Source organism: Theobroma cacao, chromosome 1 (genome assembly GCF_053813885.1).
Source record: "Theobroma cacao isolate CCN51 chromosome 1, ASM5381388v1, whole genome shotgun sequence".
Lineage (NCBI taxonomy): Eukaryota > Viridiplantae > Streptophyta > Magnoliopsida > Malvales > Malvaceae > Theobroma > Theobroma cacao.
In genome coordinates, this window is record NC_142639.1 from 40,600,455 (window position 1) to 40,622,441 (window position 21,987).

General features: G+C 35.4%; 4 protein-coding genes and 1 pseudogene across 6 annotated transcripts; 1 reads left to right on the top strand and 4 right to left on the bottom strand.

The window, feature by feature from the left end:
• The first annotated feature begins 394 nt into the window (after positions 1–394).
• Positions 395–2,055, top strand: LOC18614267 (coiled-coil protein). Of its 2 annotated transcripts, none has more exons than XM_088808378.1 (5): positions 395–766; positions 861–916; positions 1,055–1,164; positions 1,486–1,615; positions 1,697–2,055. In XM_088808378.1, the coding sequence occupies exons 1-5, from the start codon at positions 613–615 to the stop codon at positions 1,820–1,822; spliced, it is 576 nt and encodes a 191-aa protein (XP_088664504.1). In that variant the 5' UTR covers positions 395–612; the 3' UTR covers positions 1,823–2,055. The 2 variants fall into 2 exon arrangements, with proteins under 2 accessions (XP_088664504.1, XP_017978042.1); XM_018122553.2 differs by having other exon boundaries at positions 415–766; positions 1,006–1,238.
• A 236-nt stretch (positions 2,056–2,291) lies between these two features.
• Positions 2,292–5,098, bottom strand: LOC18614268 (cytochrome P450 704C1-like). Its single transcript, XM_007051946.3, has 6 exons — positions 4,709–5,098; positions 4,205–4,420; positions 3,839–4,129; positions 3,421–3,750; positions 3,055–3,258; positions 2,292–2,795 (listed from the first exon to the last, which is right to left on the bottom strand). Exons 1-6 carry the CDS (start codon positions 5,021–5,023, stop codon positions 2,607–2,609), a joined length of 1,545 nt encoding a protein of 514 aa, XP_007052008.3. The 5' UTR covers positions 5,024–5,098; the 3' UTR covers positions 2,292–2,606.
• Positions 5,099–5,676: 578 nt separating this feature from the next.
• LOC18614269 (cytochrome P450 704C1-like) lies at positions 5,677–8,561 on the bottom strand. The gene is made up of 6 exons (XM_088808367.1): positions 8,059–8,561; positions 7,598–7,813; positions 7,235–7,522; positions 6,828–7,148; positions 6,447–6,650; positions 5,677–6,188 (listed from the first exon to the last, which is right to left on the bottom strand). The coding sequence occupies exons 1-6, from the start codon at positions 8,365–8,367 to the stop codon at positions 6,000–6,002; spliced, it is 1,527 nt and encodes a 508-aa protein (XP_088664493.1). The 5' UTR covers positions 8,368–8,561; the 3' UTR covers positions 5,677–5,999.
• Positions 8,562–10,232: 1,671 nt separating this feature from the next.
• LOC18614270 (cytochrome P450 704C1-like) lies at positions 10,233–12,814 on the bottom strand. Its single transcript, XM_007051950.3, has 6 exons — positions 12,462–12,814; positions 12,001–12,216; positions 11,638–11,925; positions 11,231–11,551; positions 10,849–11,052; positions 10,233–10,590 (listed from the first exon to the last, which is right to left on the bottom strand). Exons 1-6 carry the CDS (start codon positions 12,768–12,770, stop codon positions 10,402–10,404), a joined length of 1,527 nt encoding a protein of 508 aa, XP_007052012.3. The 5' UTR covers positions 12,771–12,814; the 3' UTR covers positions 10,233–10,401.
• A 5,582-nt stretch (positions 12,815–18,396) lies between these two features.
• LOC18614272 (cytochrome P450 704C1-like) lies at positions 18,397–21,255 on the bottom strand (annotated as a pseudogene). The gene is made up of 6 exons (XR_016024148.1): positions 21,251–21,255; positions 20,583–20,868; positions 20,277–20,492; positions 19,343–19,681; positions 18,911–19,110; positions 18,397–18,808 (listed from the first exon to the last, which is right to left on the bottom strand). The product of XR_016024148.1 is annotated as a cytochrome P450 704C1-like (transcript).
• Positions 21,256–21,987: the final 732 nt, after the last annotated feature.

Sequence of the window (21,987 nt, forward strand, 5' to 3'; positions counted from 1 at the left end):
CGTTGCCTCTCTTCTTTCACCTTTTTGCGTTTTTCCTCTTTTTGAATAACCATCCAGTCCAGTACTCCTCTCTCAAGGAAAGCACTACCATTGGAGATGCCATGTAAGCAAAATCACTTGCACATTGCACTCTCTTATGATAGTATAATTACTTGTTTAGTTACAATATTGTTTTTAAATTTCTTGTTATTTTTAATTAATTAACTTTTTTTAAGAAATCATTGCCTCCCGATTTTAATTCTACTATAAATGATATATTCTTGAATAAGATCATCTCTCACAGGAAAAAGCATAAATTATATTATAAATTTTTGAATTTTTCGAAACGCCAAACTACTTTCCGGAAAAAACTTATACTAAACAAATAATGCTCCGGCCCTAGAAAAAAATGGGTTGGGTTTTTTAGGCGGTTTCGGGTTTAATCATTTTTTAAGGAAGGGGCTTTCCTTTCCTTGGTTGTCCTCAGTCTCTCCCTCGACGTAACCGCTTCGAGAACCAGTCTGCAAGGGAGAGAGAGAGAGAGAGAGAGAGACAGAAGAATCACCAAGCCGCGGCGGCGACAAGTAGGGTACGGGTTGCATCGTTTTTACAGATTTTGGACGAGATAAAAACATGGGAGGCAAAGGAAGGAGGAGGAGAGAGAAGAACTACAGAGCTGCTCATGGTGGTCCCGCCAGACTCCCGCCGCCTCCTGATCCCTCCCAAGTCGAGGCTTTGCCTTCTAAACTCCGCAAAATCATGTCCTTCACCTCCGATTCTCTTCACGGTTCTCTTCTCTCTCCTCTCTTTTTCTTTTCTTTTTTTTTTAAATTAATTCGTTTGCTTTCCACCTATTAACGGCTTTATGTTCCATGTTTTAGGGTCTGCGAAGGTTTCAAAGGACCAAAAAGCAGCGGATGGAGATGCTGTGAAAAAGGTGAGTAATTATCATTAAATGACTGATTATTTTCTTTTTTAAGCTTAAGTCGATTGATTTAAATTCAAGTACTGTAATTCATTATGCAGAAAGACCGAGCAGCGAATCAAATTAAGTTAGAAGCTAATGAAATCAAAGATGGAAGTGATGATAAGCATTTCACCAAATCTCAATATTCAGATAGCGAGGAAGAAACTATGCAGAACAGCAAAGATGGAAAGAAAACCAAGAAAAGAAAGAGGAAGCAAGTAACCGACCTTCGGTTTGAAACAATGGTGGATAAATCAGGGGGCAGTTCCAAAAGAAAAGAGCGCAAGAAAAAGTAACTTTTCCTTCTCTTTTTTCTCTCTTAATTGGCAATTAATTGGTTTGAAGAGTGAGTACCTCTGTTGTTTTTGCACCATGGTAGTGGTAGACAATGTGACTGAACATAACCCTGTAGTGAAGTTTTAGTTTTTATCCCACATTATAGAATTATCTGCTGAATTGGGAATATGAATTCTTCTGCTTTGCAGATGCTGCATTCCTTTTCCTTTTGTGTATAGGTGACCAGGCTTTAATCTATGTAGGTATTTTGAAGCAAAGAAGAAAAAGCATAAGAATGCCAAAACAGAAGAGAACTTGGACTTCCCTGGAAGAGAGAACATAAGATTTGGAGATGTGGTTGAAGCTCCACCCAAGTTGGTTACAGTACCGAAGGTAATCATGATCTTTTGATGTTACATTAATAACGTTGTAGTAGTATTTTTTTCGCTCAAGCAAGGAGTTTCTGCTTTACAGGGTTCAAAGACCTTGCAAGATGCTTCCAAGGAGAGGCTAAGGTTACAGGCTATTGAAGCCTACAGGAGTCGTAAAGGATGGACCTCAAGACCGGGGGCAGCTCAACTACCTCCTGCGACTACATGATATTCGTAGAAGACTATTTGGACTTCAAGCGTATTCATCCATTGACATTGGCAATTAGTTTCTGCTGGCATGAACCGTACGGCGACCACTTTGTATGATTGTGATTTATCATGCTGTTGAGTGCGAGCTCAATTTTGTTGAAGAACATTGGTGTCCTTGGTTTTGTTGAATTCTGACAATAGACATCCCATACCCAATTCATAGCATACATATGGCTTTTATCTTTGTTTAAATTGAATTGAGAACATCAAGATTCATTTCATACTCATAAGATCTCAAGATGATCAAGTTTTGCATGCAAGGACATTTTTCATCTTTCTCACACCGAGAAATAAGAGGCATGGAGCTAAAGACTCTGCGAGAAGGCAGGGGAGAACTGAGTTGTTGTTTGGTAAAGTTTTGCGTTAAGGTCATCAGGACTTTCATTTTATTGGAATATTCTGCTAGAAAGGCAAGCAAGATTCCGAACTTGCAAATATTCTGGTTTGGATTATTTTAATCAACTTGCCAAATGTTGTCTCAAGTCCCAACAACTTTGGTTACACTTAACACACAGAACTGGCCTGAACTCATTTTTCAGACAAAAGTATGGTTCTAGACTCTTTGGTCAGTGAAAGTAACCATCCATCATATCGATTCCTTTCCTCCTTTTTGCTTGGTGACATCATCCTATTTATTCTTGTGCAAGGAAAGATACAAGTATATTAACAGTGTGCATTTGCCTAGTATAAAGAACTGAGCCACCAGATGAAACCCTTGGTCAAATAAGCTAGAAAGACCAAAGTTAAGTCTGACATCTGTGAAATGCGCGGACATGAAGGCCCCCATCTACATGAAGATTGATCATCGTCCTGTAGGTGACACATTTATTCTCATCACTCAGTTTGAACACAAAGCAGTACACCAGGACAGCCGAGAAGATCTTCATCTGCCTATAAGCAAATTCCTTGCCTAAACATATTCGAGGCCCTGCCTGTAAACCATTAGAAAATAAAGTTCAGTATGTTCACACCTTTAGCCGATAAAGTCACACTTGTGAAACAATATGAGAGGTTTGAACTTTCAGAAAAAGACTCAGAACCAGAATCAAATGCTGTTATACTGCCTTTTTACCCTCTTTTTTTCTATTTGAGGTTTTATTTTACACCAAGTGCCAATCAAAATAAAAATGCTTTGCCCGATCTGCAAAAGAAGCATACAACAATTTCTAATTTGCAACATGTTCTGCATACCTGGAATGCTGTAAACTTAAAAGGGCTTTCTGATTGGAACATCCCATCCTCATCAAGCCATCTCTCTGGTTTGAACTCCTCTGCATCATCACCCCAAATGAATTGCATTCTGCCCATTGCATAAGGTTGATAACAAACCATATCCCCTTTCCTCACACTGAACCCATCTGGTAGAGTATCATCAGAGAAGCATACCTTTGCATCCTGCAATCAAAGTGAAGAGATAGTGAGAACCAAAGAACAAGGAAGCTAATTTCTAGCCTTCCAGATACGCATTAAATGGATATCAGTTTATAGATGCATGTTCTTGGATGTACATTAACAAGTTCAGTTGGAGGATTCAAGATTCAAGGCAACTTTGCTTACAACTGGAACAGCGGGGTAGAGCCTTAATGTTTCAGTTATGGCTGCATGGAGATAGTGCATTTTTCCTAAAGCTTCTTCGCTCAAGATAGCAGCAAATTCAGCATAATCTTTAACATCTTTCGTGTCAGTTGCTTCCTTCACTTCTTGTGCAACCTTTTCTTGAACATCAGGATGCTTGCAGAGCATGTAAATAAACCACGACAGAGTAGCTGCCGTTGTGTCTTTCCCAGCAATTATGAAGTTAAGGATTATATCTCGCAAGTATGTTGGATCAGTGTCACTCACTTGTAGAAATCTGGATAAAATGTCTTCCTTTTTCATCTGCATAATCTGTAGAAAATAATAATTTCAATATTCCACTTCAACAGGTAATATAAGTTGTTAACTATAAGTAGCTCTACTGTTCTAGTTCACTCACTGAAGATTCATCCTTTGAGTTGCGCATTTGCTCAATCTTGTTGTGGATCAGCTTATACACAAAATTATCAACCACTTCTATACTTTTCTTCAGTGTGGCCTCTGATCCAATATTTAGAAATCTTTTGATCTTCCAGAAGATATCAACATATCGGAAGAGGATTGCTGCACTTGAATCATCAAAAGCAGCTGTAAACTGTTTGCCTTCTAAATTTGATCCACACATGCTGTCTAGTTCGACTCCAAATGCAACTTTGAATATTGAATCTAAAGTCGATTTCATAAACAAGTCCTGCACAATATATCGTTATAACAGATTCATTTTATATATCACTCTGCCATTGATCTTGCCATTAGGTGAACTTACCTGTATATCCATTATCTCATTGGAATTTGCTGCTTCAGACACTATAGTCGCAAGTTTTGCCGCATTTTCCCGAAAGACTACACTGCTGAAATCTCTCAAGACCTTGGTTGAGAATTCATAGCTTGATACTTTCCTCTGTTGACGCCACTTATCACCATCGACAGTGAAAATCCCATCGCCTAGTAAACCCTTTAGCAAGCTGTAATTGTACTCACCCTGCACAAAAAATTAAACAGATTGGAAAACCAAAACAACTCCACCATTCTGCCTTTTGGGTGGCCATATAATTATCAAAAGCCCTTTCATTCCAACTAATCACTCTGCGGCATATTAGCATCTACAATTGACTTACTTGTGGCGAGATTGAGACCCTTTTTCTTAATCTAATTACGGGTGTTTCTGTCTAAGCTACTTATACTAACCAATCACCGGGAGAGTTCAGAATTTTCTAGACCAACAAATTATTTGTGACTTTGAGGTGTGAAACGAGAGTCGGCACCATACCTTGCCATAATTGTGGAAATTTGTTTTTAGAATATACTCAACATTGTCTGGTTCCGAGGTATAAATCTCATTCCTGAAAGGGCTAAGCAGCCTGTAGGTCCTGTACTTCCCTGCAAGATCAGTCATATAGTGATGCAATCTTCTGAAGTTGAGGAGCTGGTTAAAAACCGTTCCGCCAACAGGATGGTACTTGGCCTTATTTTTCCTCTGCCTTTCTCTTAGTTTTGCTGTGAGGAACTTGACAGTGAAAAGGGCAAGGATTAGACTTAGAACCAAAGCTACCAAGGGAACTGGGTTAGACAGATCCATGGACATGGAGGTACGTTTGGGTAAGCTGGTCTATCAATGTTAGGTGAAGGCTGTATTAAACTAGAGAAGTCGGTTTTGTAATACTAATAATATCAACGGAGAGAAGTCCTTCTGCTAAGTCATTCCTCTCAACCAAACGTGTCATAACCTAATTGGACGACATTCGGACAAGCCCTAAACGTGGTTCTCTCGAATTTCACAAGGTGATCTTTTTGAAAATTGGCAAAAAATTACTAATAAACTTCACCACAACCAAGTAACAAAACAAAGGGCCATACTTGTTATTTCCTTAGTTATGATGATAAAGGACATACAAATCTCTTCTAATTGGTTATTTTATAGTTAAGTAAAGAGAATGATTTTTGAATTTAATTCTTAAATAAGAAAATACGTGTATTTATCATGTTAAATTTAATACTCAAATGAAAAATTAATTAGAATTTTATTTCGGAGCATATGATACAATCAAGTAACTTAAGTACAAAGATGATTAAGCTTGGCAAACAAGGATATGTCATGTTTCTCAATCCGAGAGATAAGAAGCACAGAGCCAAAGGCCCTGCAAAAAGGCAGGGGAGAACTGAATTGTTGTTTCCTAAAACTTTGCATTAAGATCAACATGACTTTCTAGTCATTAAATATTCTGCTAGATTTCGAACTTGCAAATATGGTCTGTTTTAATGAAATTGCAGAATGTTGTCTCACGTCTCAAGAACTTTGATTTCACTTCTTTTTCAAGGAAAAAAAAATGGTTTCACTTAGTTTGCAGAAGTGTCCTGAACTCAATTTTCAGACAAAAGTATGGTTCAAGACTCCTTGGTGAGTGAAAGTAATTCTTCATCATATTTATTCCTTTATTTTTCTTTTTGGATATCATTGTATTTATTCTTGTGCAAGGACAAGTACATGCATACTCAAACCTTGCAATTGCCCAGCATACAGAACTGAGCCAACAGATGAAACCCGTGGTAGGCAAGAAAGACTAAGTCTGACATCTGGGAAATGCGCGGACATGAAGGCCCCCATCTACGTGAAGAGTGATCATCGTCCTGTAGGTGACAGATTTATTCTCATCACTCAGTTTGAACACAAAGTAGTGCACCAGAACAGCCGAGAAGATCTTCATCTGCCTATAAGCAAATTCCTTGCCTAAACAAATTCGAGGCCCTGCCTGTAAACCATTAGAAAATAAAGTTCAGTATGTTCACATCTTTAGCCTGTGAAATCACACTTGTGAAACAATATGAGAAGTTTGAACTTTCGGAAAAAGACCCAGAACCAGAAATCAAATGCCGTTATACTGATTTTTTACCCTTTTTTCCTATTTGAGGTTTTATTTTACACCAAGTGCCAATCAGAATAATAATGCTTTGGCCGATCTGGAAACGAAGCGTACAAGAATTTCTAATTTGTAGTATGTTCTGCACACCTGGAATGCTGTAAACTTAAAAGGGCTTTCTGGTTGGAACATCCCATCCTCATCAAGCCATCTCTCTGGTCTGAACTCCTCTGCATCATCACCCCATATGAATTTCATTCTGCCCATTGCATAAGGTTGATAACAAACCATATCTCCTTTCCTCACACTGAACCCATCTGGAAGAGTATCATCAGAAAAGCATATCTTTGGATCCTGCAATCAAAGTGAAGAGGTAGTGAGAACCAAAGAAAACCCCAGAACATAGAAAGGAAGCTAATTTCTAGCCTTCCCGATACGCCTTGAATGGATATCAGTTTATAGATGCATGTTCTTTGATGTGCATTAACAAGTTCAGTTGGAGGATTCAAGATTCAAGGCAACTTTGCTTACAACTGGAACAGCGGGGTAGAGCCTTAATGTTTCAGTTAAGGCTGCATGGAGATAGTGCATTTTTCCTAGAGCTTCTTCGCTCAAGATAGCAGCAAATTCAGCAAAATCTTTAACCTCCATCGTGTCAGTTGCTTCCTTCACTTCTTGTGCAACCTTTTCTTGAACATCAGGATGCTTGCAGAGCATGTAAATAAACCACGACAGAGTAGTTGCTGTTGTGTCTTTCCCAGCAATTATGAAGTTAAGGATTATATCTCGCATGTATGTTGGGTCAGTGTCATTCAATTGCAGAAATCTGGATAAAATGTCTTCCTTTTTCATCTGCACAATCCGTAGAATACAATTATTTGAAAATTCTACATAGAAAACGTTAATTATAAGTAGCTCTATTCTTCTAGTTCACTCACAGAAGAATCGTTCGAGTTACGCATCTGCTCAATCTTGTTGTGGATCAGCTTATACACAAAATTATCAACCACTTTTGTACTTTTCTTTAGTTTTGCTTCTGATCCAATATTTAAAAATCTCTTGATCTTCCAGAAGATATCAACATATCGGAAGAGGATTGCTGCGCTTGAATCATCAAAAGCAGCTGTAAACTCTTTGCCTTCTAAATTTGATCCACACACGCTGTCTAGTTCAACTCCAAATCCAACTTTGAATATCGAATCTAAAGTCGATTTCATAAACAAGTCCTGCACAACATTTCGCTATAACAGGTTCATATTATATATCACTCCGTCATGGATCTTGCCATTAGGTGAACTTACCTGAATATCCATTATCTTGTTGGACTTCGCTGCGTCAGACACTATATTTGCAAGCTTTGCTGCATTTTTCCGGAAGACTACAGTGCTGAAATCCCTCAACACCTTCGTTGAGAATTCATAGCTTGACACTTTCCTCTGTTGACGCCACTTATCACCATCGACTGCGAAAATCCCATCACCTAGTAAACCCTTTAGCAAGCTGTAATTGTACTCACCCTGCACAGAAAATTAGACAAATTGAAAAACCAAAACGACCCCACCATTCTGCCGTAGCCATATAATTATCAAAAACTCTTTCGTTATAGCAAATAACCCTGCAGCACATTAGCATTTGTAGTTGACTTAATTGTGACTATAGATTGAGACACTCTTTCATATTCTAATTCTGGGTGTTACTGTCTAAGCTACTTCTTCCAACCAATGACAGGGGGAGTTCAAAATTTTCTAGACCAACAAATTACCTTGCCATAATTCTGGATATTTGTTTTGAGAATATATTCAACGTTGTCTGGTTCCGACGTATAAACCTCACTCCTGAAAGGGCTAAGCAGCCTGTAGGTCCTATACTTCCCTGCAAGATCAGTCATATAGTGATGCAATCGTTTGAAGTTGAGGAGCTGGCTAAAAACCGTTCCGCCAACAGGATGGTACTTGGTCTTGTTTTTTTTCTGCTTTTCTCTTAGTTTTGCTGCGAGGAACTTGACAGTGAAAAGGGTCAGGATTAGATTTAGAAACAAAGCTACCAATGTAGCTGGGTTAGACAGATCCATGGAGATGGAGGTCCTTTTTGGGTAAGCTGGTCGATCAATGTTAGCGGGTGAAGACTGAAGAAAACTAGAGGTCTTTTTATAATACTAATAATATCAACGGGGAGAAATCCTTTTGCTAAGTCATTTCTCTTAACCAGACGTGTGACTATATTCGGACAATCCGCAAACGTGTTTCTCTTAAATTTTACGTGCACATTGCTGAGAGTCCAACCATGAGAGAGATATGCACCGACTTTCCTTCGTTGTCTCCTTTTTCGTTTTTAAATTGTTATAAGTTATTAACTAATTTCACCACAACCAATTAACAAAACAAAGGGCAGGACTAGGTTTTTTTTTACTCAGTCAATATAACTATTTAGAGAAAATTGTGAAAAATAACTCATAAGGTGATTTCAAAAATAATTATCCATATAATGTTATCTGTTTTTACCAAAAAACAAACATGAGTAAACCAAAATGCTCTCAGAAACATCCTGGCAAATCAATCTCCTAATATCTCTCTCGCTGTAAAGAAAATAAATACTCAGTTATTTCAGCTCGCTCAACTCTTTCAGCTCTCTAAATTATATCAGCTTTGTCAACTCTCTGTTAAGTACCATCGTCATCAACTCTCTTAGCTATTTGAACTGTATCATCTATATGTACTTATTAAAGATATAAATTAAAGAATATAAAAGAAAACGAAGTAAATGAATAATTGAAAAGACAAGTCGAGCCACTAATTACTACAATGATCACTGTCTGATCACGACAGCTAAAGCCACTGCAATTGCTCGGCCAATAAAGTTGACAAACTTTGTTGAAATAGGACTTGCATTGAAAATCACGTCAGTTCATACTATCTTAGGATCATACGTGACCATTTTGTATAAGCTAGCTTTCTTTCAAATTATGATAACTATGCATTTAATGAATGATTTATATGATGATTAGTATGCATTCTTAGGCCTAGCTACTGTTCAAAACTTAGTTGTTAAGTTTTGTTATGTATATAAACTAAGTCAATGCATATCAGAAATATGAAACCTACTGTTACAACAAAAACTGTCTTTACTTGCTCTGTTTCATACTTATCCTACATCAACTAAAACACAACAAAACTTACTAAATAAAGCAATCTATATACCAACAATGTCTTGGAATTTAGCAAGTTTTAGTTTGTCCTCTTGGAATGACATAGAGGTCGAGGCCATGCTGGAGGGTGAAGCCACAACATGGTCCTATCGTCTGCCAAGTTGAAGCGAAAGTAGTGAATAAGGGAACTTTGTTGAGATTTTCTTCATCTGCTCAGAAGAAATTAAGAAAAAATTATATGGTGTAGATACTTGATTTTGATTTTGATTGTTAACATATTTCTTCAATATAAAGTAAAATTAATTTATAAAACATTGTATTACTATGTAAGAAGTAGTGTAGATAATTTATAATAAGTAGAAAAATCACGTCATTGTATAAACTAGTGAAAATATCTTCGAAATAAATGATGAGATTTTTAAATTAATTTTTTTAAAATGTTTTGAAGAGTTTGATTTGATAACTTAAATACATAAATGAAAATTTTCTAAATACGTATGCATAAAATCCACTATCACCATCAATGACCTAAACATTCATAAGGCGAGAACTGAATTGTTGTTTCCTAAAACTTTCCATTAAGATCAGCATGACTTTCTATTCATTAAATATTCTGCTAGATTTCGAACTTGCAAATATGGTCTGTTTTAATGAAATTGCAGAATGTTGTCTCAGGTCTCAACAACTTTGATTTCACTTCTTTTTCAAAAAAAAAAAAAAAATGGTTTCACTTTGTTTGCAGAAGTGTCCTGAACTCAATTTTCAGACAAAAGTATGGTTCAAGACTCCTTGGTGAGTGAACGTAATTCTTCATCATATTTATTCCTTTATTTTTCTTTTTGGATATCATTGTATTTATTCTTGTGCAAGGACAAGTACATGCATACTCAAACCTTGCAATTGCCCAGCATACAGAACTGAGCCAACAGATGAAACCCGTGGTCAAATAGGCAAGAAAGACTAAGTCTGACATCTGGGAAATGCGCGGACATGAAGGCCCCCATCTACATGAAGAGTGATCATCGTCCTGTAGGTGACAGATTTATTCTCATCACTCAGTTTGAACACAAAGTAGTGCACCAGAACAGCCGAGAAGATCTTCATCTGCCTATAAGCAAATTCCTTGCCTAAGCAAATTCGAGGCCCTGCCTGTCAACCATTAGAAAATAAAGTTCAGTATGTTCACATCTTTAGCCGGTGAAGTCGCACTTGTGAAACAATATGAGAAGTTCGAACTTTCAGAAAAAGACCCAGAACCAGAAATCAACTGTTGTTATACTGTTTTTTTTACCCTTTTTTCTGTTTGAGGTTTTATTTTACACCAAGTGCCAATCAGAATAAAAATGCTTTGCCCGATCTGGAAAAGAAGCATACAACAATTTCTAATTTGCAACATGTTCTGCATACCTGGAACGCTGTAAACTTAAAAGGGCTTTCTGGTTGGAACATCCCATCCTCACCAACCCATCTCTCTGGTCTGAACTCCTCTGCATCATCACCCCATATGAATTTCATTCTGCCCATTGCATAAGGTTGATAACAAACCATATCTCCTTTCCTCACACTGAACCCATCTGGAAGAGTGTCATCAGACAAGCATATCTTTGCATCCTGCAATCAAGGTGAAGAGATAGTGAGAACCAAAGAAAACCCCCAGAACATAGCAAGGAAGCTAATTTCTAGCCTTCCCGATAAGCATTGAATGGATATCAGTTTATAGGTGCATGTTCTTTGATGTGCATTAACAAGTTCAGTTGGAGGATTCAAGATTCGAGGCAACTTTGCTTACCACTGGAACAGAGGGGTAGAGCCTTAATGTTTCAGTTAAGGCTGCATGGAGATAGTGCATTTTTCCCAGAGCTTCTTCGCTCAAGATAGCAGCAAATTCAGAAAAATCTTTAACCTCCTTCGTGTCAGTTGCTTTCTTCACTTCTTGTGCAACCTTTTCTTGAACATCAGGATGCTTGCAGAGCATGTAAATAAACCACGACAGAGTAGTTGCTGTTGTGTCTTTCCCAGCAATTATGAAGTTAAGGATTATATCTCGCACGTATGTTGGGTCAGTGTCATTCAATTGCAGAAATCTGGATAAAATGTCTTCCTTTTTCATCTGCACAATCCGTAGAATACAATTATTTGAAAATTCTACATAGAAAACGTTAATTATAAGTAGCTCTATTCTTCTAGTTCACTCACAGAAGAATCGTTCGAGTTACGCATCTGCTCAATCTTGTTGTGGATCAGCTTATACACAAAATTATCAGCCACTTCTGTACTTTTCTTTAGTTTTGCTTCTGATCCAATATTTAAAAATCTCTTGATCTTCCAGAAGATATCAACATATCGGAAGAGGATTGCTGCGCTTGAATCATCAAAAGCAGCTGTAAACTCTTTGCCTTCTAAATTTGATCCACACACGCTGTCTAGTTCAACTCCAAATCCAACTTTGAATATCGAATCTAAAGTCGATTTCATAAACAAGTCCTGCACAACATTTCGCTATAACAGGTTCATATTATATATCACTCCGTCATGGATCTTGCCATTAGGTGAACTTACCTGAATATCCATTATCTTGTTGGACTTCGCTGCGTCAGACACTATATTTGCAAGCTTTGCTGCATTTTTCCGAAAGACTACAGTGCTGAAATCCCTCAACACCTTCGTTGAGAATTCATAGCTTGACACTTTCCTCTGTTGACGCCACTTATCACCATCGACTGCGAAAATCCCATCACCTAGTAAACCCTTTAGCAAGCTGTAATTGTACTCACCCTGCACAGAAAATTAGACAAATTGAAAAACCAAAACGACCCCACCACTCTGCCGTAGCCATATAATTATCAAAAACTCTTTCGTTATAGCAAATAACCCTGCAGCACATTAGCATTTGTAGTTGACTTAATTGTGACTATAGATTGAGACACTCTTTCATATTCTAATTCTGGGTGTTACTGTCTAAGCTACTTCTTCCAACCAATGACAGGGGGAGTTCAAAATTTTCTAGACCAACAAATTACCTTGCCATAATTCTGGAAATTTGTTTTGGGAATATATTCAACGTTGTCTGGTTCCGACGTATAAACCTCACTCCTGAAAGGGCTAAGCAGCCTGTAGGTCCTATACTTCCCTGCAAGATCAGTCATATAGTGATGCAATCGTTTGAAGTTGAGGAGCTGGTTAAAAACCGTTCCGCCAACAGGATGGTACTTGGTCTTGTTTTTTTTCTGCTTTTCTCTTAGTTTTGCTGCGAAGAACTTGACAGTGAAAAGGGTCAGGATTAGATTTAGAAACAAAGCTACCAATGTAGCTGGGTTAGATAGATCCATGGAGATGGAGGTACTTTTTGGGTAAGCTGGTCGATCAATGTTAGCGGGTGAAGACTGAAGAAAACTAGAGGTCTTTTTATAATACTAATAATATCAACGGGGAGAAATCCTTTTGCTCAGTCATTTCTCTTAACCAGACGTGTGACTATATTCGGACAAACCGCAAACGTGTTTCTCTTAAATTTTACGTGCACATTGCTGAGAGTCCAACCATGAGAGAGATATGCACCGACTTTCCTTCGTTGTCTCCTTTTTCGTTTTTAAATTGTTATAAGTTATTAACTAATTTCACCACAACCAATTAACAAAACAAATGGCAGGACTAGGTTTTTTTTTACTCAGTCAATATAACTATTTAGAGAAAATTGTGAAAAATAACTCATAAGGTGATTTCAAAAATAATTATCTATACAATATTATCTGTTTTTATCAAAAAACAAACATGAGTAAACCAAAATGCTTTCAGAAACATCGCAAATCAATCTCCTAATATCTCTCTCACTGTAAAGAAAATAAATACTTAGTTATTTCAGTTCGTTGAACTCTTTCAGCTCTCTAAATTATATCAGCTTTGTCAACTCTCTGTTAAGCATCATCGTCATCAACTCTCTTAGCTATTTGAACTGTATCATATATATGTACTTATTAAAGATATAAATTAAAGAATATAAAAGAAAACAAAGTAAATGAATAATTGAAAAGACAAGTCGAGCCACTGATTACTACAATGATCACTGTCTGATCATGACAGCTAAAGCCACTACAATTGCTCGGCCAATAAAGTTGACAAACTTTGTTGAAATAGGACTTGCATTGAAAATCACGTCAGTTCATTCTATCTTAGGATCATACGTGACCATTTTGTATTAAGCTACCTTTCTTTCAAATTATGATAACTATGCATTTAGTGAATGATTTATATGATGATTAGTATGTATTCTTAGGCCTAGCTACTGTTCAAAACTTACTTGTTAAGTTTTGTTATGTATATAAACTAAGTCAATGCATATCAGAAATACGAAACCTACTGTTACAACAAAAACTGTCTTTACTTGCTCTGTTTCATACTTATCCTACATCAACCAAAACACAAAAAAACTTACTAAATAAAGCAATCTATATACCAACAATGTCTTCGAATTTAGCAAGTTTTAGTTTGTCCTCTTGGAATGACATAGAGGTCGAGGCCATGCTGGAGGGTGAAGCCACAACATGGTCCAATCGTCTGCCAAGTTGAAGCGAAAGTAGTGAATAAGGGAACTTTGTTGAGATTTTCTTCATCTGCTCAGAAGAAATTAAGAAAAAATTATATGGTGTAGATACTTGATTTTGATTTTGATTGTTAACATATTTCTTCAATATAAAGTAAAATTAACTTATAAAACATTGTATTACTACGTAAGAAGCAGTGTAGATAATTTATAATAAGTAGAAAAATCACGTCATTGTATAAACTAGTGAAAATATCTTCGAAATAAATGATGAGATTTTTAAATTAATTTTTTTAAAATATTTTGAAGAGTTTGATTTGATAACTTAAATACATAAATGAAAATTTTCTAAATACGTATGCATAAAATCCACTATCACCATCAATGACCTAAACATTCATAAGGCTTTAATGCCTCAACAGTTGACATTTTCTCATTGGTTTTTTTATAAGCCATGAATAAATTTCATTAATTACAAGATTACTCAATTCCATAACCCTTCAAGATATTTTCTCATTGATTGTGTTCGATTTGATAAGGATGTTAATTTTTTTTTTTTGAATTACAAATATTTTTCATTTTTTTAAATAATTAAGTGACGCACTTCTAATGCCTCAGTAGCTGACATTAATTATCCATTGGTTGCATTCACTTTGATTCGGAGCTAATTAACAACCGAAAAGTTGGCCGATGTTTGCCGACCTGGATTTAATGGTCATATGAGTTGGTGTAACAATGTGATACCAAAAAGGTAGTAATCAATACAAATTTTGAGTAGGAAGAGTACTGCATGCAAATGAAATCAAGAAGAAGATTGTGGAGAAAACTCTCATTTAATAAAAGAACATGATTGCCAAATACAAGTACCTAAACATGGTTTGGCAATTGCCATCATCCTATGCATCCCTAGGTTACTTAACTGATTGATGTAATTCATTGAATAAAATGATTAGTTGTTATTATCATGTCATGTCATCGTCGTGATATTTCTTCCTCCTTTGTGAGTAATGAGATTTTTGAAGGATGGAGATGACTCTACCTAAATTCTTAGATTTTTTTGTTGCTTATTTTCATTGTGTTTTGAGTTCTTGACTGTGTCTAACTGTTTATCTTTTGCAAAGCCATTTTTTCACCTTAATTTCAACCCAGCATCTGTGTGTTGTCCGATGGGTTAGAAAATGGGCAAGTTTGATTGGTGGTTGATTCCTTTTCTTCAGCATTTTGGTAACTTGGGCCTATAAAATTTATTTATAGTAGACAAAAAAAAAAGAACTTTTATTAAAAAATATTATAGTAAATATTTGTTTCTTTTCGGATAATTGACTTTTATTTAGCTAAGGAATATTTTATTTGAAATATGTCCCATATATAGCACTGAAAATCCAAGGTTTTTTATGGCTATTCATTCTTAATGGCATTTCTACTAAATGCTTTCTAAGAATCAGAACGCATGGTGTATGTCCTACAATACAAATGGTGATAACTTTTGTTTTTGGTGTTACAGCCGTGGAGGAAAAGAGTGATGATATTTTATTTTCTTGTCACTTCATACGGTCCATGGAGGAAATGTGGATAGATCGAAGATAAGTAAATCAAGATTCACAGATTGTGAAAACGTATTAAAAGATGAGAATTTTTTGATTTGGATTTTTTTTAATAAAAGTTCTTTGCTTGGATTTTTTTTTTAGTAAAAATTCTTTGCTTGGATTTAAGAGATGAGATTCAAAGAACTTTTTTAAGAGATGCAGCAAACAACCTCAAAATCCAAGCTCTTTGCTTGTAAGCTTCCTAGCCACCTGTAAACGGAAAATACGGCTTCTATGGAGTCCCAATCTCCGGAAATGGTCAGGGCATATAGACCAGATGACTCGAATTGTACATATATTTTTTTCTTTTTTGGTGAAATAACTCAAATTCCATTCATCAACACACTTACAGAAAAAAGCAAATCAACACTACAGAAAAATGCAAATCGGGGCTCTTATGTACAACCAGCAAGGTTGAAGACTTGAAGTTGAACAAATTGATGACTTTGCACAGGAGGATATTTGGAAATTCATCAACTTGTCCTTGGAACAGCATAAAGATGGAGGCACTCTTTGCACAGGAAGAGAATGAGTGGTGGTAATGATATCAACAAGAAGATGGTAGAGAGAATATCCATTTTTCCTTTTTCTAATGAATACTCTGAAAGGTTATAGGTCATATATGCAGATTCTTCCATTGGGTTGCATTCATTTTTCAACCTACCAACAAAATCAAACCGTTTTCATCACCAATATGTTTCTCAACAACAAAATCATTTGTTTAATAATTATAATGTTTACACGTGTACGATTGCCATTTCATCAATTTGATTTTTCTTGTAAATTAAGTTGCTGCCACCATATCTCATGCTTCAAAAATTTTAGAGGATTGTACGGATAATCATAAATTTACAATATCAACAACTCCACAGATAATCTATTTAACTTCTAAAGTGAATTAACATATATAACTTTAATCAAGTAAGCATGAACAAAGTGTATCATTTAAGTTTGGGTCTTGTTTACGAATACTCTAAGAGCTTTTTTTTATCGTTAATTAAAATATTATAATAATATTTTTCTATTAAATGCCGTAGTTGATTGGTAGTGTGATGATTTTCATTATATCAAAAACTTTAAATAATATCATTAAAACAATAGTTAGTAAAAGGCATAATATTCAAAAAAAGCTTTTAAATTATTCAAAAAATTCAAATAAATCTTACTTTTATTATATTCAATTATGTTCTTATATTTTTATTTTAGGTCATCTAAGTCTTTTTATTTTTTTTTATTTTGAATCAAATAAATCTTTATAAGTAACGATTAATTTAGTTAAAATGTCATTTATCATTCTATACTACGTAATGCTAATGTGGTATATTAACATATCATAATTAATGATGATGTTACATGTTGATATATCATAATTGATAATAATGTGACATACTAATTTAGCCTAATACCATGATGATATTTTTCACCCTCCACATTAATACCATATTAGTGTCATATAGATATAAAATGATAAAATATATTTTGACTAATGAAAATTAGTCAATCATTAGTAATAAGGGCTTATTTGACCTAAAATAAAAATATAAAGACTTGATTAAGCATAATAAAAGAATAAAAATTTATTTAAATTTTCTTAAATAGTTTTAGAGCTTATTTGAGCATTATGTCTTAGTAGAACCATTTATGTTTTACATTTTTTTTTTGTTTTTTGCAAAGTAATTTGTCATAAACGGAATAATGACATGGCTATCGATTAAGTTAGGCTAGAAACTTATTTCAGCCTTAAATGATTAACAATGAATTAGGTGAGTCACCTCGCAAGAAACCCTTATACAATTCTTAGGATACCCCTGTTACATGATCAAGCTCTCTATTCTCTATTTATTATTACAATTGGCGACAACATTCACCTGCCAACTATCTAACTCCACAAAACCACCCTCATCATATGTTAAGTTTAACTTAAGAATAACAAGATTTGGAAGAAGATATTTAAACGGTGATGCTCATTCAATAATGCCAATCACTAATCAATTAAAATGGGAAGCCGAAAATAGATAATCCAAGGTGCAAAAAAAAAATAAGTTTGTCCTTGAAAATATTCGCCATATGAAAGGGTTGTTTGAATTTTGAGGATGCCAATTGCCCAGCATATTAGACAAAAGGTCAAGAGGCATAAATCAGTCCTATTGGCTTCTTCCACATTTCATTTTCTTGATCACTTTTGTCTTACTACTTTGCTTGATTCTTTCTTTCTACACTCTCCATTTTTAATTACATTTTATATAGTTGGGTAATAGACTTTACGCGCCATTAATCAATGAAGTATAATTATTTCAATAATAAGGAGACTTTGAAATCTTTGGATTTATTTTAATTTTATATGATTGATTGAATTATTTGTAGATAAAACAGCTTATATATGAAAATGACAAATCTATGTCATTAAGCCTAACAACATCAGAATTGCAAATTGGAAGTATTAAAAATCAATAACCCCCAAGAATTGGCATCGGTTGTGCGGTACGCAATTAGAAAAGAAAATAGATGATGTTATCGCAATTTTCTTTTTCAATATGGTTCACAGAGAGCTCAACTTGACAAAGCATTGCGATGATTAGCTAGCGAGATCGAGGTACCTCTCTGACCCTGACAACTCACTGCAAGCCAAAGGCAGTCTACAGGAGGATCCTGAATTACTGTAAGAAAAATAATGGCCCAAAACACAAGCAAAAGCGAAAGTTATCTATGGTTGGAGGTCCGCCTCCGCTATGCCACCATCAGTGTTGGCTATGGAGTTACGTTTCGACTGTTGGCCAGAAATAGTAGAAATAACAAATAATTTATCAAAAAGTGGAGTATGGGTTAAGCTTAGAATCAGAAATTTATGCAGTTTATTTATTTACCGATCTCCAATACAAGGTGAACCAAATTTCATGTTCATAATCATTAGAAAAGCAAATCGGAACTCGACATGAGACAATCAAGTTGTTATTCTGCACAAAACTAGAAAAGGAAAGCGGAAGTAATGTTATTGCAACCAGCAAGGGGTTGAGCATTTTTCCAACCGACAATCTACCATGTTTCTGGAAATTGGTTTAAGTTGTCCTAGGAACAGCATAAAGTTGAAGGCCTCCCCGCATCTGAAGAGTGAATGTTACTCTGTAGGTTGCAATTTTTGTATCATCAGCTAATTTGAAGCGGAAGTAGCGAATAAGGGCAATTGAGAATATCTTCTCTGCCAGTACGCGAATTCCTTGCCTAAACAAACTCGATGGCCCGCCTGCAGGAAGTAATGCAAAAGCCAAAAGATAAATTCTTAGTGTTTGACAACCATATATGCATACATATATATATATAATAAAAAGGTAAAAAGAGTTCAAACATGGAATGCCACGAATTTGAAAGGCGATTCGGGTTGGAAAACCCCGTCTTTAAGCCATCGTTCTGGTCGAAAAACCTCAGCGTCCTCTCCCCAAATGGAAGGCATTCTACCCATGGAATAGGCCAGACAGGTAACCTCATCTCCTTTCCTGACTTGTGTCCATCGGGGAGAATGTCATCCGCCAGTGAACACCTTCCATCCTTGATGTACAATAAAGATACCACATTTACCCACGTAAGTATGTAATTATTTATTTATGATTTTTCTTTTCATGAAGAAATGCCTATAATTAAGATATTGTAATTAATATTGTCAATCCATATATTAGAAAAACATAAATCTTAAATCTTAAACTTCAAACCTTACTATTTTCAGCAATTTTAGCATGAAATATAGCAAAAATCAATCTATGAAGATTTTCAGCAAATTTACCGGAGGGACTGTGGGGTACAGTCTTAAGGTCTCTGTTAATGCTGCATGAAGATAATGCATTTTCTCAAGAGTTGCATCGGTTATGGTTGTGATGAAGTCATCAACGCTAGCATCATTTCCTTGGCTGCAAGCGATGTCCATCACCTCTTGTGCAACTTTTTCTTGTATCAAGCGGTGCTTGCAGATCATGTAGACGAACTAGGACAAAGTGTTGGCACTAGCATCTTTGCCAGCAATCAAGAAATTCAAAATTATGTCCCTTAGATATTGATCAGTCATTGTTTCAGGATTCTTCACACTCTCGATCAAAAACCTTGAAAGTATGTCTTCTTTGACATTCTTAAATTCCCAAAAAAGAAAAAATAATCAACTTTTAGCAACAAAAAACAAAGAACTCATCTACTGTTACAAAGACTTGAAAAATACAAGAGAACATAACTATATCGGAGTTACAGCCAAACACTAGTGGACAATTACTAGATTATTAAAATTGTTTGGACAGAAATAAGGTTGATCTTATTGTGAATCCCTCCATAGGAGAGTGATAATTAGATATCGACCATAAGATGAACTCTAAGGAAATTTTATAATAACAAAAATAAAATAAGATTCTGTTAGATTAATGTATTGAGTCGTCCTAAATTGATAATACAAGTTTCATCTGGGCGCTGTATGGTGTGGAAAAGGGTCGGTGCTGTCGGGATGCTGGGCAATTAGCCCTGTGTGGTAGGAGTTTCTGGAAAACAGACTAGTGATTACTGTGTTTCCCAACTCCATCCAATATGTATCATGTTGATGCATTAATAAAGTATTGATTTAACAAAAAATATATATATATAACCACAAATTTAATTAGAGGAAAATATGACTCACACGATCTGGGTAGCAGTTTCTTCTTGGTGCTTATAACATTGTGAATAAAATTATCAATGACTTTGATATTCTTCTTGAGGGAGGCTTCAGAGCCAATATTAAGAGCCCTTTTCAGCTTCCAAAAAGGATCCATATAGCGCATGTACACCAGCTCATTGGCATCATCAAAAGCCTTCACAAAGGTAGTTCCTTCTTCACTTGACCCTTCCATGCAATTTAAATCAATTCCAAACCCAACTTTGAACATCGATTCCACTGTGTATTTCATCAACATGTCCTACACAACAAGATTACTCCATAACTTAAACACTCAAAATTTGACCTTTTGCTCTCTGTTAAAAAAAATGAAAAAGATCGAGTTACTCACTTGGAATTTCATAGCCTGACCCAACCGCGTCAGCTCTGAAACAGCTCTAACCAGTTTGACAGCATTTTTTCTGAAAACAGAGCTGCTAAAATCTCTAAGAACTCTCGTCGAGAACTCGAAGCTCGCAAGCTTACGCTGCTGCCGCCACTTGTCTCCATCCACCGCAAAAATCCCTTGTCCCCAAAGATCTCGAACAAGTTCTTGGTGATATGCACCCTTTGCATATTTGTCAAAATTTGTTTTCAAAATGTGCTCTACGTTTCGCGTATCGACGGTGAAGATTAGACTATATGCAAAATCAAGTAACCTAAAAGTGGGCAGTTTTTTGGCAATTTGGGTTTAGTAGTCGTAGAGATAGTTAAGGTATAAGAGCTGGTTGAAAACACTGCCCTTCACAGGGGCATAGTTAGGATCATTGATGGATTTTCCAGTGAAGATTCTGATCAGGACAAAAGAAAGGATTAGAAAAAGAAAGAGTAGTGGCAATGATATCAACACGAAGATGGTAGATAAAATCTCCATTATGATTTTCTGACGAATACTCTGTAAGAAAGCTGTGATCACAGCCACCTACTTATTACTTGAATCAAGGGATTCCTTCATTATTAAATAACACAGAAAAACCCAATCCTCTACATCACCAATATGTTGCCAATGTTCATGCATACGTCATTAATTGTACCAATCTGATTTTTCTACGATACAATTATTAGCCTCATCGAACCAAAGTTGATGTCACTTACCTCAAAGTTTTAAATAATACTGATACTATATGATTTTGGACAAATAATACCAACTGGATATAATTTTTAACAAAGTACCAGCCACCAACTCCACTTATATCCAATTGTTTTAAAACGAATAAACATTATTTAGACGTCATGAAAGGTTACGAAAAGAAACTTCCACTATAATGAATTTTAGCTTTAATTATATTTGTTTAGATAAGGTATCTTTTTCTATAATGAAATCTTCAATTATAGAGTTGTTTAATCTTTTAATTGTATTTTTTCACAGTTAATAACAATATCAAAAGTACCGTCTCTGTTAGTAGATACAACCTTTATAGTTACATTTTATTTATAACACTGTTAAAAAGTTTTGTAGTGCTGTCAAATTTATAAAATTAATATAAAAATTATAATCTTAAATCGAATTTATTATAGTGTTCTAGAATCAGAAGAGTACAAAAGATGGAAATATATATATATATATATATATATATATATATATATATATATATATATATATAACACGTAAAAACATTGTCCTTATTACAAGTTACAACAACAATATTGAAGGAAGGAGACAAATAAATGCAGGCAGATAAACTCACGGGTTTTGGGCACGGATCAGGTTGCTTCATTTTAGCTTGGTTCTAGATTCAGTGGTTGTATATGATGTC

Excerpts from the sequence above, each read along its gene's own strand:
- LOC18614269 (XM_088808367.1), bottom strand. The coding sequence starts at position 8,367 with ATGGATCTGTCTAACCCAGCTACATTGGTAGCTTTGTTTCTAAATCTA. Across the intron at positions 7,814-8,058 it reads ATATCCAGAATTATGGCAAG|GGTGAGTACAATTACAGCTT; the intron begins GTAATTTGTTGG and ends TTTTCTGTGCAG. Across the intron at positions 6,651-6,827 it reads TCTACCCCGCTGTTCCAGTT|GATCCAAAGATATGCTTTTC; the intron begins GTAAGCAAAGTT and ends CTTTGATTGCAG.
- LOC18614268 (XM_007051946.3), bottom strand. The coding sequence starts at position 5,023 with ATGTCCATGGATCTGTCTAACCCAGTTCCCTTGGTAGCTTTGGTTCTA. Across the intron at positions 3,259-3,420 it reads TCTACCCCGCTGTTCCAGTT|GATGCAAAGGTATGCTTCTC; the intron begins GTAAGCAAAGTT and ends CTTTGATTGCAG. Across the intron at positions 2,796-3,054 it reads TTAAGTTTACAGCATTCCAG|GCAGGGCCTCGAATATGTTT; the intron begins GTATGCAGAACA and ends AATGGTTTACAG.
- LOC18614270 (XM_007051950.3), bottom strand. The coding sequence starts at position 12,770 with ATGGATCTATCTAACCCAGCTACATTGGTAGCTTTGTTTCTAAATCTA. Across the intron at positions 12,217-12,461 it reads ATTTCCAGAATTATGGCAAG|GGTGAGTACAATTACAGCTT; the intron begins GTAATTTGTTGG and ends TTTTCTGTGCAG. Across the intron at positions 11,926-12,000 it reads ACAAGATAATGGATATTCAG|GACTTGTTTATGAAATCGAC; the intron begins GTAAGTTCACCT and ends AATGTTGTGCAG.
- LOC18614267 (XM_018122553.2), top strand. The coding sequence starts at position 613 with ATGGGAGGCAAAGGAAGGAGGAGGAGAGAGAAGAACTACAGAGCTGCT. Across the intron at positions 917-1,005 it reads ATGGAGATGCTGTGAAAAAG|AAAGACCGAGCAGCGAATCA; the intron begins GTGAGTAATTAT and ends TTCATTATGCAG. Across the intron at positions 1,239-1,485 it reads AGAAAAGAGCGCAAGAAAAA|GTATTTTGAAGCAAAGAAGA; the intron begins GTAACTTTTCCT and ends TAATCTATGTAG.